This window comes from Haliotis rubra, unplaced genomic scaffold (assembly GCF_003918875.1).
Source record: "Haliotis rubra isolate DU_JTF1 unplaced genomic scaffold, ASM391887v1 Scf916, whole genome shotgun sequence".
NCBI lineage: Eukaryota > Metazoa > Mollusca > Gastropoda > Lepetellida > Haliotidae > Haliotis > Haliotis rubra.
Window position 1 is genome coordinate 218,802 of NW_025767653.1, and position 17,798 is coordinate 236,599.

The 17,798-nt window shown below is 41.5% G+C and overlaps 1 protein-coding gene across 1 annotated transcript in view; it reads right to left on the reverse strand.

Annotated features, from left to right (window-relative positions):
- LOC124264241 overlaps positions 1–17,798 on the reverse strand; it is a 63,092-nt gene that overhangs the window by 16,188 nt on the left and 29,106 nt on the right. Inside the window, 13 exon segments of the mRNA XM_046698976.1 lie at positions 1,931–2,128; positions 2,874–2,925; positions 3,829–3,991; positions 5,154–5,366; positions 6,093–6,194; positions 6,391–6,741; positions 8,683–8,755; positions 10,531–10,630; positions 11,399–11,452; positions 13,930–14,484; positions 15,037–15,110; positions 15,531–15,559; positions 16,282–16,364. Of these exon segments, the coding sequence (XP_046554932.1) occupies positions 1,931–2,128; positions 2,874–2,925; positions 3,829–3,991; positions 5,154–5,366; positions 6,093–6,194; positions 6,391–6,741; positions 8,683–8,755; positions 10,531–10,630; positions 11,399–11,452; positions 13,930–14,484; positions 15,037–15,110; positions 15,531–15,559; positions 16,282–16,364 (2,047 nt within the window).

Sequence of the window (17,798 nt, forward strand, 5' to 3'; positions counted from 1 at the left end):
GCCATTTAAATTCACACATTTTTACCGATGTTACTGTAAACTAGCAGTCAATGGAAAACGAGGCGTAATCAGTTCGTGATTGTTGAATGGGGTAAAATAAGCAAGCCAGTTTGTTGCTACAATAAATATGATATTTAGAGAAGCTATATTAGACACAAAAAAATATATATGACACCGTCGCCTCGCGGTCAAAACACGGGACTCGCGTGACTTCCCTTCACACGGATAGCGGTAGATCAAAGCTTCGATGGGCGGATAGGTGAGTCAATTTTGTGTTGATTTAGCCGGTTTGTTTGTAAAATGTACCGTCCGAAATGGAAACCGAATATCCGTTATAGACAGTCACTTTATAACGTGAAGAGAATGGTTTTTCTAAAAATTGACCGGAAGGCGAGGTTTCCAGATATCTGGGGTCCGGGTATCCGAGGTCTCACTGTATTTATTAAGTGGAGAAGTGACTTGTGGCACCTTTGACTTGACAGTTCAGTTTATCCCATAATGACTGAACAACAAGTAATAAGATCAGTTCTGTAAGCATATAGGTAAGTGTAATGTATTACAACCATATAGAACATGTTTGACATTGAACTGTCTCACTGTCACTCTCCACCATGGTAACCTCCATAATGGCTACATTTCTGAGGCAATGACTTAAATACAAGTGTTTGCCACTATTATAGCAATGTCCCCCACCGCTAAAGAAGAATGAAATATTCACACATTTACTACTTTTTAATTTTTGGTCATATACAAGATGCCTGAAATTACTGGTGTCTGCATAATCACCCAATGTAGGCTGTCGACATAATTGACTGACTGACTGAGTGAGTTTGGTTTTACGCGGCTTTTAGCAATATTCCAGCAACATCACGGCGGCTGACACCAGAAATGGGCTTCACACATTGTACCCATGTGGGGATTCGAACCCGGGTCTTTGGCGTGACGAGCCAACGCTTTAACCACTAGGCTACCCCACCGCCCCTCGACATAATTGAAGACATTGGGTGCAATGTTTTATAAGATATCACGTTTACATAAGTTTGAAAAGTGGTCAAAGTGTCATGGTGACCTTGAAGATAAGATCAACGTCACCCAAATCAACTGGTGCCTGCATAGGCTGTCACCAAATTTGAAGACATTGGGTACATCAGTTCACGAGATATTGCGTTAACAAGAATCGGGACGTATGTACGGCTGCTGCTAAATTCATAATCCCCTGTTCCGCGTTGTGGCGGGGAACAATTAATATTCACAATATTCATTTGCATCCATAATTCAAACCAGTAATATACTGATATCTCAAGTGCTGACATGTCATACATTTACATATCGATGTCATCGCTGTTGTGTTCACATAGAAATGCATTGCCACTCAGCTATTACGCCAAGTTGAACAAGTTGTTGATAGTCCTAAAGGGGCAAGGGTTTTCTTTGTAGATAGAGTGGTGTACAATATGAAAGTGGACGTTAACTATAACAATATTTTTCATAAGCAAGGAAACTTACTTAGTTTCTGAGGCAACTTATCCTCACAGAAGACAGAATGCAAAAATCTAAAAACAATGATCAGGGGATAGAACTGGTCAAACAAGTAATTAATGACACTAAATTTCTAACTCAGACTTCACAAGTAGTTCTTGGATTAGCTTGTAAACTTCCATTCATGTACCTACAGTAGTTACTGAGAACACTTCTCCCTATTTCATGCAGTATGCACTAAGTAGAAATCATAGAGCAAGGCCTTAAAAACTGAATTTCAGATGTTCATTTTCAAACTAACTTGACATAGTCACTATTAACAGCAGTGTACAAAATTTCAACAGTCTGGGAGCAATCACACAAACACACACTCGAACACAACATTGTGCAATGTGCCCCTGGGTGTTAAACTCAAAGCTGGACACATCTGAGATGACTGGAGGGCTCTGACCTGGTGTGGGGGCCTTCCTGGTGACATGCAGTCTTGATGTCCTCTATGAGGGAGTGGAAGTTGTCCACATTGTCGGCCTCCATCAGCTGGGCGGAGAAGTGGAGCGGCGACTTCCAGTCCAGAATGAGGATGGTCATCTCCCGCCCGATATGCAGAGATTCAGACAAAGTCGTCATGTCCGAGGCCACCATCAGTGGGCTGTAACCAGAGAAGTTAACTCTTTCAACACCAGTCAGCAAGAGAGGCTTTTACTGCCATGACACCGAGTTCCCAGAGACTCTGAGGTCACAGATAGAGCCTATGTTTATCAAGGAAAATATCAGCTTGTAAAACTTTATTGCTACTACATATCATACACCATTTGAAAGGTCTAATCCAACAGTTTATAAATATGAATATATTTTTGATCATATTATTCAAATAATCCAACTACAATGTAATTAATTTAAATTTAATGAAAATGCAAGCTCAAAAACTTATAATGTCCAGATAAACCACGAAGGGAGCAAAAAATGCGGCAATTTTTTCCATTTGTAACATGTCATCATATCCCCTTACCTTTTTCTTCTACGTAATCAGAAAATTATTTTAAAAAAGATTTCTCAAATAATATGCATGGTCGTCTATTTCCCGATATCAGTGACTTTCAGCTCGCTAACGTGATACAACAGCGGGAAATACCTGTTTTCCAAGCTTCGTATGAAGAACATGTGAGGCGATTCGTTTGATGGCGGGTATCGTTCGAAAGCTCTGAACATCAACAATATCACTGTACCCTTGCCAAGAGTATTTTCAGAGTTGTACGAAGTGATTTTATTGGCTAAAAATTGGTTTCTAATGACGCCATTTCGCCAGTCTTATATAAAGATCGTGATTGGTCAAACCATGGAGAAACCATGTTACTGTTTGCTGGCAAAAAAAGTATCTCAACATATCACCTCACCCCTTGGATCGAGCAAGTCCCTTTTCAATAAGCATGTCCTTCACAGATGCGCCTGAAAAACAACAACAGAATAGGTCAGGTTCTGAGCAGTCCTGTCAGGTTGCACTGGTCAAGAACACTCAAATAAAGTTATTCATAACCTCATATTGAGTAACATTATAAATACCTTCACATCAAACAAATCTCTGCATTACATGTACGCCTGTCTCCCAACACACCCTGTACAGATGACACCGTACTGCGGAGTGTGTGGGACTTCCTGTAGCACCTAACAGGTCCCGCTGTAGTCCACACAAACACTACAGGGTGATAACGGTGCAAATGTTTTAAATTTCATGCTTTCTTTCTCAAAACCTGAAGTTGAGATTGAAACAAAAGGACTTTTAAATCTAAAAACAAATTGTGAAAAGAGGTTGATATTAATTTGGACAGAACAGAAACTAGACTACACAGCAAGTGCTGTATGACAAAGGCCATTAAATAATACTGTGGACCTGACGATCCAGTGATTGACATTGTGAGCTCTGATCCCCACAGCTGGGGCACATCGCACACAATGACCGAGTCTGACCAGCTGATCCAGATAGTTGTTACTCACCACCAAATCCCTGTGCTCTCTGTTACAACACACAAGTGGTTTATCTGTGGGACAACTGCTGCACTGGCCAAATACAGTCTAAGTTCATTATTCATGATGTTATTGAAGTTCCCAACATATAAAGGAGTCTATAAGAGAATAAAAGTCTGTACAGTGTATAAACCTGTCTCCCAGCACACCCTGTACAGATGACTCCGTACTGCGAGTGTGTGGGACTTCCTGTAGCACCTAACAGGTCCCGCTGTAGTCCACACAAACACTACAGGGTGATAACGGTGCAGCAAGCGTGTCAACAGAAGAAACAACAGTTACTAACAGGCCTACTAACCATACTACGTGTTATTTACAGGATCATACCTCCGTCAGGAAGGAACATCTGCCCTGTGTATCTGCCATCCTTCTCTTCATCGGCCTGGAACACACACACTCCGTGCTGCAGCTCCGAGCGAAGCATGGCCACTAGCTCCTGGCTCCATCCTTCCTTCACGGGACGCACGCCACCAAGGCAACAGTGGACAGCCTGCAGAAACAAAATGTTTGTTTCTTGTTTAAACGCCTCACTCAACAATGGTCTGTAAATAATCGAGCCTGGAGCACTCACTACAGTGATTGACATCATGAGGATTGATCACAGCAACTGAGATATGATGGCATGTATCAATAACGTCAGTGAGCCTGAAAACTTGATCCAGCTACATGACTTTCACGATAAGTTTGTATTGGTGAAGACCAGTTCTCACCTGGATCTACAGAGTTAACAGAATATGAAATGTGAGCAACTGATCGCTTGGGTGTCTGAGTGAGCTGGCTCTGAGACCACTATTCCTGTTATATCATGGTGTTTCAGCTTAATGAGGGAAGGAAGGACGAAGTGATACCAGATTGAATCAGAGGTCATAGGGTCCTGCCATGCCCAAGGGAATTTCAGCGTATTAGGAAACAGCCACACAGAACTTTCATCTGAGAAAATCACATTGTCCCAGTTAAAATTTCTATGCTGTAAGCACCAGTTCAACCTTCGCTCCTTTTGTTCAGGTTTCATGATCGGTGATGGAATTCCTCGACTTTTCTGCCAACCCATTGCATGCAGCTCAGTTCTAATTGTCTCCTTACAGACAGCCACAGTTCCTCTATCAATCATATCCAGCCTTAAGTTTTCTAAACTCCTTCGTTTGTTTTTAGAAACAAGAATACCAAGCTGCCTCCTGTCACCGACAGTCAATTTTCTAGGCCTACCTGTGCCTCCCTGGTGCTCCATGCCATATCCATTTGCAATATTTTTCAAATACACGATAAACAGTGGACAAAGGGATGCCTGTTCTACTTGAAATCACTTTAGCTGATCTGATGTCCTTGTTATAATACTCTAAAATCAACTTCCTCTTCTCTAAATCATCCATACTGAGGATCACTGAAAATGTCGTCTGCTAGCAAGTAAACAAGGGGGATAACTCTTCACAAACTAATGAAAAAGGATTAACGGAGTTGTCTCTCTTGAATGAAACCAAGCACTTGATAGCTGGTCAAGGTTTATACTAGAAATCCAATTAAACATATTCCTAAAATTCTCAATTATTTCTGGTTATACTATACAAGACTTCATGCTGTCAGTGTCTGTATGGAGAAGAGGCAGTTGTTAATCTTGTTCACCTCCTTGCAGTGTGATCCTTATGTACACTCACCTGAGCAGGGAGTCTGCACATTTCTTCTGTCACATTCCCCAGCTTAGAGTATGTTACTGTGGCCGTGTTGCCGTAGTCGAAGTAAAACACTGTGGCATTATCTGGAGCTTTGAGAGACCTGACAACAGCACGATACCACTGTTGCTCAAACTGTGCTGCCAGTACGTCGCCCACCATGGGTGCTGTCACCTTGTTGGTGCTGCCGCCACAGACCTGAAATCCCGGCATTAGTACAATCAGTGTTCCTTGTACAACTGAAATAGATTCAGTTTGGGCCTACGGAAGTAATGTTCAATTCAAAGAGGTAGAAACACTTAGATTCAGTATATTTTACCAGTGAGTAAGTTTGGTTTTACGCCACTTTTAGCAATATTCCAGCAATATCACAGCACTGGAGAACAGGGCCTAGATTTTCGAAGCTCTCTTAGAGCTAAGATAGTCGTAAGTTAATGTTAATGTATGGCACTTACGACTATCTTAGCGTTAAGAGAGCTTCAAAAATCTAGGCCCAGAAATGGGCCAAACACACATTGTATCAATGTGCGGAACTGAACCTGGTCTTCAGCGAGAAGAGCGAACGCTTTACCCACTAGGCTACCCCACCACACCTCATTTTACTATCCAGATTGCTTTGTTGTTAACAGTGCTTACTATCCAGCGTTGTTGTTAACAGTGCATACTATCCATAAAGATAGCTTTGTTGTTAACAGTGCATACTATCCATAAAGATAGCTTTGTTGTTAACAGTGCATACTATCCATAAAGATAGCTTTGTTGTTAACAGTGCATACTATCCATAAAGATAGCTTTGTTGTTAACAGTGCATACTATCCATAAAGATAGCTTTGTTGTTAACAGTGCATACTATCCATACAGATAGGGGTAATACTGCGGACTGTATCAGTGCGGTACTATTACCGTCACTGCTGGTCAGTGTACCTTGTTCATCATTTCCTTCAGCTGCTCAAGTTTCTCCAGGTCCTCGTAGACGGCCTTCTGAATCCAGATCTCTGTGGGGTTCTCGACGTGAGTCACAACAACCTGCATCAACCAACAACAAATGCCCATGAACAACCTGCAACCAACCCAAACCAATTCTGCTGTATCCACAAGACCATGATGTGGAGTTGAACACAGGCACAAGAACCAGTTCTACCAAAACAATCATAACTCCTATAATTCAACAGAAGCTAAGGCCACTTGTAGGGCTAAGACAGGAGCTAAATGAGAGACTCACCTGCAGAGAGCTACCAAGAGGTAGTTGTGTCCTAGTAATGTTCTTGAAGAAAACGCGAGTCACTGCCTGTGGACTTGGGATGGTCTTCTTGCTGGGCAGACTTGCAGTTGCTCCATGTTTGCCACCCGCTGCTTGCGGGTGAGCTTTGGTCTGTCCACCACTGCCGCCACTAGCTGGCTTCTTGTCTTTAGGTGGAGACTGTTTAGGTGGGGTCATTTTCTTACTTTGCTTGGTCTTGGTGCTTGTCTTACCCCCATGTCCACGGCTGCCACGCCCACCCCTCTTCGATCCTTCAGAGGAGGAATCACTCACATCCCTCGGTGGTGGCTTTCTTCCAGTTGTGCTGCCATTCTGCGTTAAGGAAACATTCAATTTCATGACATCAGATAATGCAATACTACTTTCATCAAATGCAACAACTTGGGAACATCTTACTCAACAGTAATTCAGTTTAAATTGCATAAAGTTTCTCTGAAATATACTATTGGAATGTGTGAATATGTCGACATAATTGAAGACATTGGGTGCAATGTTTTATGAGAGATTGCATTTACATAAGTTTGAAAAGTGATCAAAGTGTCGTGGTGACCTTGAAGATAAGGTCAAGGTCACCCAAATCACTTGGTGTCTGCGTAATCCCCAAAAGTAGGCTGTCACCAAATTTGAAGACATTGGGTACAACAGTTCATGAGATATCACATTAACAACAATCGGGACGTACAGACGTCTGCTGCTAAATACATAGTCTCCTGTTCTGTGTTGCGGCGGGGGACATCAATCAACAAGTAAGAAATCCGTTTCCAACATTAATGAGTGGTCATGCAACATTTTTTTTAACCCCAGCCAATTCAGGTGTACTGTCAGTAATTGTCTAAATGATCAGTTAATAAATTACAAGAAGACAAAGTCATCAATATCCCCCGCCATGGCAAAATACTCTTCATGATTATGACTACGAGTTATGATTATGTCAAATATTTAGGTGTGTATATAGAAAAGTGGAAGGAGAGTATTGAAAGGTTTTTAAAGTTCTGCTCCAGAAAGAAGCACTATCACCAATTTCAGTCTATGTCAAACTTGTTGCCATGGAAACGCCAAAAATATTTTATTCAGAATTCCAAAACACCCAAAGGCACCAGAACACCACCAGATCTATGCATGTGCCAAGTTTGGTGAGTGACTGACTGACTGAGTTTGGTTTTATGCCGCTTTTAGCAATATTCCAGCAACATCACGGCAGGGGACACCAGAAATGGGCTTCACACATTGTACCCATGTGGGGATTCGAACCCGGGTCTTCGGCGTGACGAGCGAACGCTTTAACCACTAGGCTACCCCACCGCCCCGCCAAGTTTGGTGAAGAAACAGTGAACAGTTTTAGAGTTCTGCTCTGCTCCAGAAAAGACAAATGTACACGGACAGACGGATTCCATTTTAAAACACACACACACACACACACCCCTTGCCCAGTCTGAGTAAACTTAGGCTCGTTACACTGCTATACTGAGTCTAACAAAACCTTGTGGAAGGTCGCGTCAGGTAACCTTTGAGCGACCTATGACCATCCAATCAAACGCGAGACGGACGAACGGATTTAACCAATACTGACAAAACACTATTCTCATCGACTGTTTACTCACTGTTGTGGCGTGCTCCATGTGCATCACTCGGAAGCGATCGTACGGAAAATAGCATTTGGAATCGTTCGGGTACAAAACTTTTTTGAGGTAAAAGTTCAAAAGGTCTGTGCGAACGTCAACTTTCGCGATTTTGGTAAGCTCTGTTCTGATTGGTCCATTGAAAAGGTCAGCTGACGCGACCTTCCACAAGGTTTCGTTAGACTCAGTATAGCAGTGTAACGAATAATACTGAGCCTAAGTTTACTTAGACTGGTTTCATGCCATGTTGAATGTTGATGTGTTCTCACCATTCCCTGTAAGAAATGCCCGGGCGGCCTTATACAGGTAGTGTATCGCTCAATATGTCTAATCAGTGGTTTGTTAACTGTACAACTGTTTAGTGGAAGTGCCATGTATTAATACTAGCTGCCACTTGTGGGATGTATAGGTTTTACAAGTAAAGTAAAGATGTTGAGCTTTACACCATTTTGGGTGATATACAATAAAATCAATCTTGACACCACCTCACACGCTGGCGACCAGGAGTGAACAAAACTCACAAAATTGTGACATGACATCCATACAGGTGGTTCAGAGGGGTTTTCACATGACCAAAAAGGATCAATCAGAGAGCTGGATTCTTAATGAGTAATGAGGGGATAAAATGTCTCACCTCAAAAAAGTCCTCGTTCACACTAACTTCAAACCGGTTGTCCAGTTCCTCTGCTGAACAATTTCTCATACCACTGAAAATTAAGTAAACACTGTAAAACGTAGATTTAACACGAAATAACTTCTTTGAGTGACATTTAGAAGACGGTGTGAACAACGGGGAGAGTTCTACGCATATACAACTTCTTTATTATTAATGTGAGCGACGTTTCTGTGTAGATTCTGTCACTTGCTTGATAGCAGTGTTAGTAGCTACACACAATTTTGCAATTTTGTACACATACTGGGGTGTGTGTGTGTGTGAGTGAGTCAGAGAGAGGGGAATTTGTACATTAAAATATTTTAAACAAGAAGACAAAGTCATCAATATCCACCGCAATGGCAAAATACTCTTTATAAATATGTCTGCTAGTTATGATAATGTCAAATGATTTGGAGTTTACAAAGCAAAGTGGAAGGAGAGTATTGAAAGGTTTTTAAGATTTGCTCCAGAAAGGAGCACTACCACCAAATTCAGTTGAAGCCGAACTTGTTGCCATGGAAATGCAACAAGATGACATTTAGCGCTTTGAGCACCCACTTAGTGGTTGGATTTAGCGCTATATAAATTTCCAGTATTATTATTATCATAGTCACAGCCGAAGTCATGCTTCCATGCAAACGGCAAAAAATAAAATTCCCATCTGGGTCTAACCCTCCAAAGGCACATCTAGGGATCATGCTTGACATGTGTACCAAGTTTGGTTAATCTATCACAAATAATTTAGGGGGATAATAAATGCTTAAAAATTATGGGAAGCGGGAGGGCCAAGGGGGGGAAAGAGAGAGTGAGAAGGTAAAAAACTTACCTCGTACGTAAATTTCTAAGGGGGGTGGGGGTGGGGGAAGGAAAGAAAAAAGATTCACATTGTACATGCTTCTGCATAAAAGCATCATCACACCCCCCGTGTCAAAAATGAAGAAAATCAAGTGAATGGTTCTTGAAGTATCTCATTGACAAGCTTAACATGCTGAAATCTTTGAAGTGTTGCTGTGACCTTGAAATTATGTGAAGGTCACCAAACCTGACTGGGACCTTTTGCATTCACAAGTACGGACGGACTGACGGAGCCTAATACTATATGCCCTGCTTAGCGCTAAACGCGCAGCAGAGAATAATATAGAAGTTGTATATCAATAGAACTCTCCCAGTTGTTTAACATGGAGTAAACACAGTGAGCATATAGTAGAGCCTGTGGAGTAGAGCCTGTGGAGTAGAGCCTGTGGAGTAGAGCCTGTGGAGTAGTATCCTATGTAGTCCTTGTGCATCACTTACAAGTGTGTCATGGGTTGGGTGAGGTCAGGTCAAATGGTATTTAACGTCGCACTTAAGAATATTTCGCTCATATGACGACATGAATGCGTGTGTATGTGTGGCTGCTTGTACTTGCCCAGACTTGAGCTGTATTTATAGTGCTAGCCCACTGAGATACCATGCCGCAGTGAAGCATGAATACCCCATTCAGACACATTATAATGACTCCGAGCCGACCAATCCTTGTTGTACCCATTAATGCCGAGCGTCAGGCAGGGACCAACAAGTACCATATTTTAATGTCTTTTGGTATGACGCGGCCGGGGATCGAACCCGCGGAAGTGTGATGGAGGTGGCGGGTGTACACCTGTATTCCTGAGTCCCCACAGGTCTGTACTATAATTGCTTTTCAAAAAGGCTGGAAAAATAATTTACTCTCAGATTTTACAACAAAAACAATACAGCTCGAACAAAAAGCACAGACACAAAACTATCCCTCAAGAATGTGAACAGGTCAGTCCCAAACAATATTCAGCCTGAAGTGGTGTAGCTCACCTTATCTCGACACACAGACTCTTGTGGCCCTTCTCCCAGTCTCTCTGCTGACATTTGCGGGAACAGTACGGCATCTTGCATCTCATACATTGTAACGTGCCTGTACAATAAACACATACATTTAGACAGATCAGCATCATTCGCCTTAATCTGATTGTGGTGGGAAAGAAGGTTCTATTCTGACAGGTCAACCATCAATTTTTCATGTACAGGAGTGTCCACAAGACATCAGTGTCCAGTTGTTAAAATGGTTTATAGGCTCACATAACACCACAGAATCAAAGAGGTGAGGAGAGGTGGTGGGGTGAAATGGGGTTTAATGTCGTACTTACGACATATGACAACATGCGTGTGTACGTGTGGCTTCTTGTACTAGCCAAGACTTCAGCTGGATGTATAGTGCTAGCTCACTGAGATACCATGCCACAGTTAAACATGAATACCTGAGCCGACCAGTCCTTGTTGTACCCATCAATGCCGAGCGCCACACAGGGACCAACAAGTACCATATCTTTACGTCTTTTGGTTCAGCATCAAAGAACACTTAATGGTTAAACAACACTCGATGTCATTTACCTCCGACAGGTTCGACTCCGTTATACACTTAGTTCAAAGATGGTGACAAGCATGGTAATTGATACCAACTTGGAAATTTCCTAAACATAGTATTGTATGCCTATGTACAGGTGTTCTGTATTTACATTCCAAAGTATTAGCAATATTAAAAACTTAAGATCGTGACATTTCCTTAAATTAGATACTTTTATCAGCTGTATTCAGAGTGAGAGTATTCCAGATATGTAGGATCAACTGAGACACCATACACACCGACAGGTCTGTTATAGACCACCCAACTTCCACTGCTTACCGATCTTCTTGCAGAACAGGCACGGTCGACTGTCAGCCTTGGTTGCAGGCTTCTCTGTAAGCAAACGATGAAGGATGTCACTTCAGGCCACACAAGATCTCTAGCTCGAAGCTACAGATATGTTGGGAATTAAAGTACTGTCGGATATAGAAAACAACTGGGTTTTTATTATTATTTATATCTACAATTTATGTAATTAATATGTGAAAGCGTGAAATATCTATTAAACTAAGTTCGGCCTAACTATAGTTTCAGTGGTAGGGAGATAGGAAATGTAGAAAAAGGACTTTACTGAAGAGAGATTAGTGCAGAAATGAGCAATGCAGGGTTTTTTCTAAGTCCAAAGCGACTTATTTGGAACAGATCATGGCTTTATGCAAATTAGTGTGCGATAATATTGTATTATAAAGGGCACTTTTTAAATGCCCATTTTGAAATTAAACTTAGCTTCATTATAAACGCTAACGGACGTAAAAAATAATAATTTTAATACTGAAACAATTAAGAATGTAGCTACCATATGGAGTCTAACTATCGCTATGAAAAGAAACAGGTATGAGGGGTCGTCTCAAAAGCAAAACCAAGACGGGTGTCGCAGATGGTGGTTGGGGTCGGGCTGGGGGATAGACATCAGCAGAGATAAGATAATCCTTGAGGGGAATTAAACTGGGGAAGCAAACGGCAGGTCATAACAATTTACAAATAGTATCCAGTCTTGTCGATCTTCAGGTGGTCTTGCCTCCTATATATATATTTTGAGACGTTTAACATAGGGGTGAAACGGTATGCTCTTACCACGGTACGATACGTATTGCGGTACAAGGCCTTCGGTTCGGTCTGTTTCAGTTCGGTATATGAGAACTTACTTCCAGGAAAATAGTGGCCTTCTAGCAAAGAATTTGACAAAATGATTCGATTTCTAGACATTTTAGAAAAGGTTTTAAAATGTTAATAAATGATGGTACAAAAAACGAAAACACCGAATTTTTGGATTGCATTACGGTATACCGAACCAAAGGCAAAATACTGTGGTTCTACTAATACCGCAGTATACCGTTTCACACCTAGTTTAACACAATTGCTGATTTAGTCTTTTCTATGGGCTTCATACTTTTTTTTACATATCTCAACATAAACTTTATGAAAGAAAGACACGTAAGATGTTAATCAATAGATGAGACACATTCAGCACACATTAAAATGCATAAAATATCTTTTGTGGGCAGCACATGCATTTCATGCCAGGTGAGTCGACGGTCTGTCGTCATACCTGGCTGAGCTACCTAATTGCCATCTATACTCTGATCTTTTTTCTAAAGTTTTGGCAGATTTTACAAGTAAACATGCTTTTCTGGATATCCTAATCCACATCCCACTGAACACCCAGTTAGGCCGATATGAGCTATTTCGACATATGCTATTTGCAATTGTGTAAATTTTAGGGACACAGAGTAACAGCCTAAACAGCCTTGTTTTCTATTTCCGACAGTACTTCAGTCAATGATCAATGACTAAAAATCATCTCAAAACCTAACTTCTGAAGAAGTGAATATTTTCCTCAAAATGTAACAAATGCACATATACTGCCCTGATATTTCAAAGATCCACAATGACCAAACTGCCATTACTGCCCACAGAAGAGAAATTCTTTGTAAACAGGGGAGTGAGTGAGTTTAGTTTTACGCCGCACTCAGCAATATTCCAGCTATTGAGTCTGGACCAGACAATCCAGTGATCCAAGTCAACGAGTCTGGGTACCCAAACCCGTTAGTTGCCTCTCACGACAATCATGGGAAGACCAATTCTAACCTGGATCTTCACGGTAGCCACAAACAAATTACTTCATAAACAGAGTAGAGTAATGTGACCAACATCCACTACACAGTCAAAGATAAGGGAGCTATATCAACACTTGGAGTTAGCCAAGGTTCCACACAAACTGATGACTAAACAATGAATACACAGGCTAGGAGTTTCTATCGAACACCTCAGAGTTGGACACATTGCAGCTATTTGGCTGTAAATGTCTCTCAGGTCGGAGAAAGTCAGTCTTGTAAATCAGCCATACGTGAATGACTCCATGCAGGTTTACTTCAAGTAGTATATGGCTGAGAAGAGAAATGACACAGCACTTGTTGACAAGGTCCTGTTTGGCCAAACTCCAGATACAGCCCATACTACCGTCAATACTACCGCTGACAAGTGATCACAGACATCAAGTCACTTGCCTTTTAATAAATACATTGAAAACTGACCAGATTTACATCTGGTGACAAGAATTCAGTTGATGGGGTATTAAACAGTAAGAGTGAGTGAGTGAGTTTTAGTTTTATGCCGCTTTTAGCAATATTCCATCAATATCACTGCGGCGGACACCAGAAATGGGCTTCACACATTGTACCCATGTGGGGAATTGGACCTTGGTCTTCGGCGTGATGAGTGAACGCTTTAACCACGAGGCCACCCTACCGCCTCTTAAACAGAAAGAACTATAACAATGAAAAGTCTTTCACTTTCAGCTAACTACCAACCTTTCACAGTTCTCTCCGTGTCTGTGAAGTAGCCAGGCCTACTAGGGCCAGGGAAGGAATTCCCACGACCAGGTCCATAGTAGTTGGGATTCATTTCCTGCAGTGGGAAGGTGTGTGCAAGGGGCCCATACGGCATTCCTCTGCCTGCAGGGAACATTCTAGCTGGATCCTGGAAATGGCCGCCACCCTGGATGTGTTCCTGGTACGGAAATCTACCATACCCTCGTCCCATGCCAGACCCATTATACATATTTCCACCATCACCGTATCTACCTCTTCCACTGTAACCAGGGAAACTGTTCATAAATCCCCGACCTCGTCCTGGGGGTGCGAAGTTGTTATTGATATTTCCATAGCCTGGTCCCATCAGTGGCGGGATGAAGCCATGTCCACCTGTGTAGTCATGTAATGGCATGTGACCTGGGTTACCATGGTAACCTCCTCTGCCATGTTGACCTCTGCCACCTTGACCTTGATAAGGGTAACTGCCAGGGGCCATACCTCCCCTTGTACTTTCAAAAGGACTATTCCCAAGTAAGCCATCGTTCCTCTTATCTGCAAAACATATGCATTTCTTCAAAACAATTTGAACATAAATGGCTGAAACAGGTCATAAATAGCTTTTTCAGTACGGCTTCTGTTGACAAGAAACTCAAATGTCAAAATGGAATGTCATGATTATTGTGAACAAGTATGTGAAGTTTCTATGGGATTGGTCAAGTGGTTTCTTGCAGACAAGTGAACTAAAAATAGGTCGACTGCAGTTTAAGTATTCACCACAAATGTAAAATATGTGAAACTTCCAAGTAATGTGAGCAACTGCGATCAGCACCTTCAAAGCATTACTTCAACTACAGAGCCGCTTCCAAGTATAGGCCCAGCCAAGTGTAGAGCAACACTACAAGGGTCTGAAAGTGATAGCAACAGTACCAACACAGCTGGTGGATAACAGTCGACTTTTCAGGGCATGAAGACAAATCTTAAAATGAATGCTGTGGCCCACAAAAATGTGCCCACCATATTGATGCACCATGAACCATGGCAGTATAAGTCTGATGACTATATGAACACCTCTGGAGAGATGAGTTACATGTGAACACAACTGACCATGACCTGGTCTGCGACCCGCCGACTCCGTGTCTGTCAGTTCATCCAGCAACTCCGCTCGTCCACGACCAGTTCTACCAAAGGAAACATCTTCCAGATTCACCAGGATATCATGTATATAATGCACTGAACGATAAAAATGACAACAAACAAAGTTATAAAAAAAAGAGCAAAGAAAACTATACTTTACTTCAGCAGAATAACAGAGCCAGGGCTAATGTCAGTCTGTCTCAAAGACCAAGACATGCTCTCTCATTGTCACCAATAAAACTAGTGGTCAGTCTGGTCAGGCCCTCCCAAACCCATCTATACAGCTCATTTTATGAGCAATCATTTGTGTGAAATGTGATTAGTTTATCTAACCAGGGGCTGTTGACGTACAAACTAAATGCTTAAACATTTGCGAATTAATTAGCCAATCAAAGACTGGACTTTGTGCATTTTCATTTTCAGGAGTTCAACATGGCGTTTATTCCAGTACAGATATCACCTACCTTGGTTTGTTGCCCTGGAGAGATCTTCCCTGCAGAAAGAAGATGTTTACAGTCTGTGACAATGTGTCTGTTAACACAACGTACATAACTCTGTGAAAGTACAGAGTGCTCTATAAGGACCGTGATTAATTATGCATCAATGGACTTGTTCCTTGCTTTTAGTTGTCCAATACCATTATCAATCAGGACCAATTATCTACTGACTTCTACTTGACCAATTATCTACTGGCTTCTACTTAACCAATACCATTACCAATCACTGCCTACCCGTGAAGATCCGGGTAGAATAGGTCTTCAGCAACCCATGCTTGCCACAAAAGGCGACTATGCAACTATGCTGATCGGGTGGTCAGGCTCGCTGACTTGGCATGTCATCAGTTCCGAATTGCGCTGATCGATGCTCATGCTGTTGATCACTGGATTGTCTGGTCCAGACTCGATTATTTACAGACCGCCGCCATATAGCTGGAAAATTGCTGAGTGCGGCGTAAAACTCAACTCACCAATCACTGCCAATTATCTACTGGCTTCTTCTTGACCAATTATCTACTGGCTTCTACTTGAGCAATTATCTACTGGCTTCTACTTGACCAATTATCTACTGGCTTCTACTTCGACCTTCTTCTGGACTCTTGACCAATTGCTACTCGACCAATTATCTACTGGCTTCTACTTGACCAATGATCTACCCAGCTTACAATTATCTACTGTCTTCTATCGTCACTGACTCCTGATGCTACTCAAATCTTACCCAGTTACTACGTTCATCAGAGTCGCTTCCCATGTTGCTTCTTCTCCCACTGTTCAACTGACTGAGGAACTCCTCATCATCCTGGAAGAGAGTAAATACACCATGAACCTAACCCTTAAGTTATGAAGGTCTGTATCTCTACACAGACACTCCACAAGTACGTGAAAACATGGCTGAAACAATGCCAGAGCAAAAACGTGCCTGGTTTTCCATTTTGTCTCATTGCAATGCTAAGAGCTTGGAATACAAATGAAAAACAAAACCACAGAGTAAATACACAATGCCTTTGAAAAAGTGGTAAAATGTAACATATGAATATTCTCATTAAATGGAAACAGCAGTGGCTGAGCGGGTTAGAGTGCCAAGTTTGTGTGCTGTTGATTAGGTGCCTCAAACTGACAGTGTGGGTTTGAATCCCAGATGGGACACAACCTCCAAAAAAGTTGAAGAATCTTAACCCGTTAAACCTATGCCTAAGACAACTTTTTCATGAAAATAGTCATAAAAACCCAAGTATTTTCAATAAAAAAGTTTATATTAAATCATCTTTCTGATAAGAATACAAGAGTGAGTGAGTGAGTTAAAATGTAACGTCACATCGGCAATATTGCAGCCATATCGTGATGAGAACAGTTGATATCAATATTCAAATCAATAAATATACAACGTAAAAACCTGTCATCGAAGGACAGTAAACTACTAGAATATCACAGCTCTTAATTTAAAACTAGTACGCTATCATAAAAATATATCACGAGAGACAACAGTACAATATAAGAACGGGCTATAGATCACCAGCAACTGAAGGTTGATCACCATACGAAGGACCATGGGGACTTACAGTACCTTTGCCACCTACATGGACCCAAGCTGGATTTACATCTTCCCTTCCGCAGCTGGCGATTGTAGTTAAATTTAGCCATAATTAAAATCACAAAAATTCTACGCTTAAAATCCTGGTAAGTTTGAAATTTACTTTGAGTGTTTTGGGACTTACGTACCCTCTCAGGAGGACAATAATTTTACAATACTTTAACCCCCCTTGAGGGTACAGCCACTAACAATCTGAGTTATTAATTTAAACTTCTATTTACAAATCAGTTAACAAATCTAATTCCTCTACAAATGCAATAATTAAATGAGACCTTATATTATTAAAAAGATCCTTCGTAGTTTGTGATTTGAAATAGTTATCCCTTGTGCTGGAATATTCAACAGTCAAGCAAGACATGTTTGACCATGATTCTTTCATCACAAGGGATGCAAAACGGAGGATCCTCACCTTTTAAATAGGTATTCATGAGAATATCTTGTGTGGCCAACACGACATCGGCGCATGATGACCTCTTCAAACCTGGACTGACAACCCAAGTAGGTATAACCAATATAGGGTTTTATTGCATGTAATTTATTGATACCTACTTGGGTGTCCCACTTCTTTTGCATCAGATCATGGATGTAAGTTCTAATGCCAGCTTTGTAATCTGAGTATGGAATGAGAAGTGGTGTCACAGATT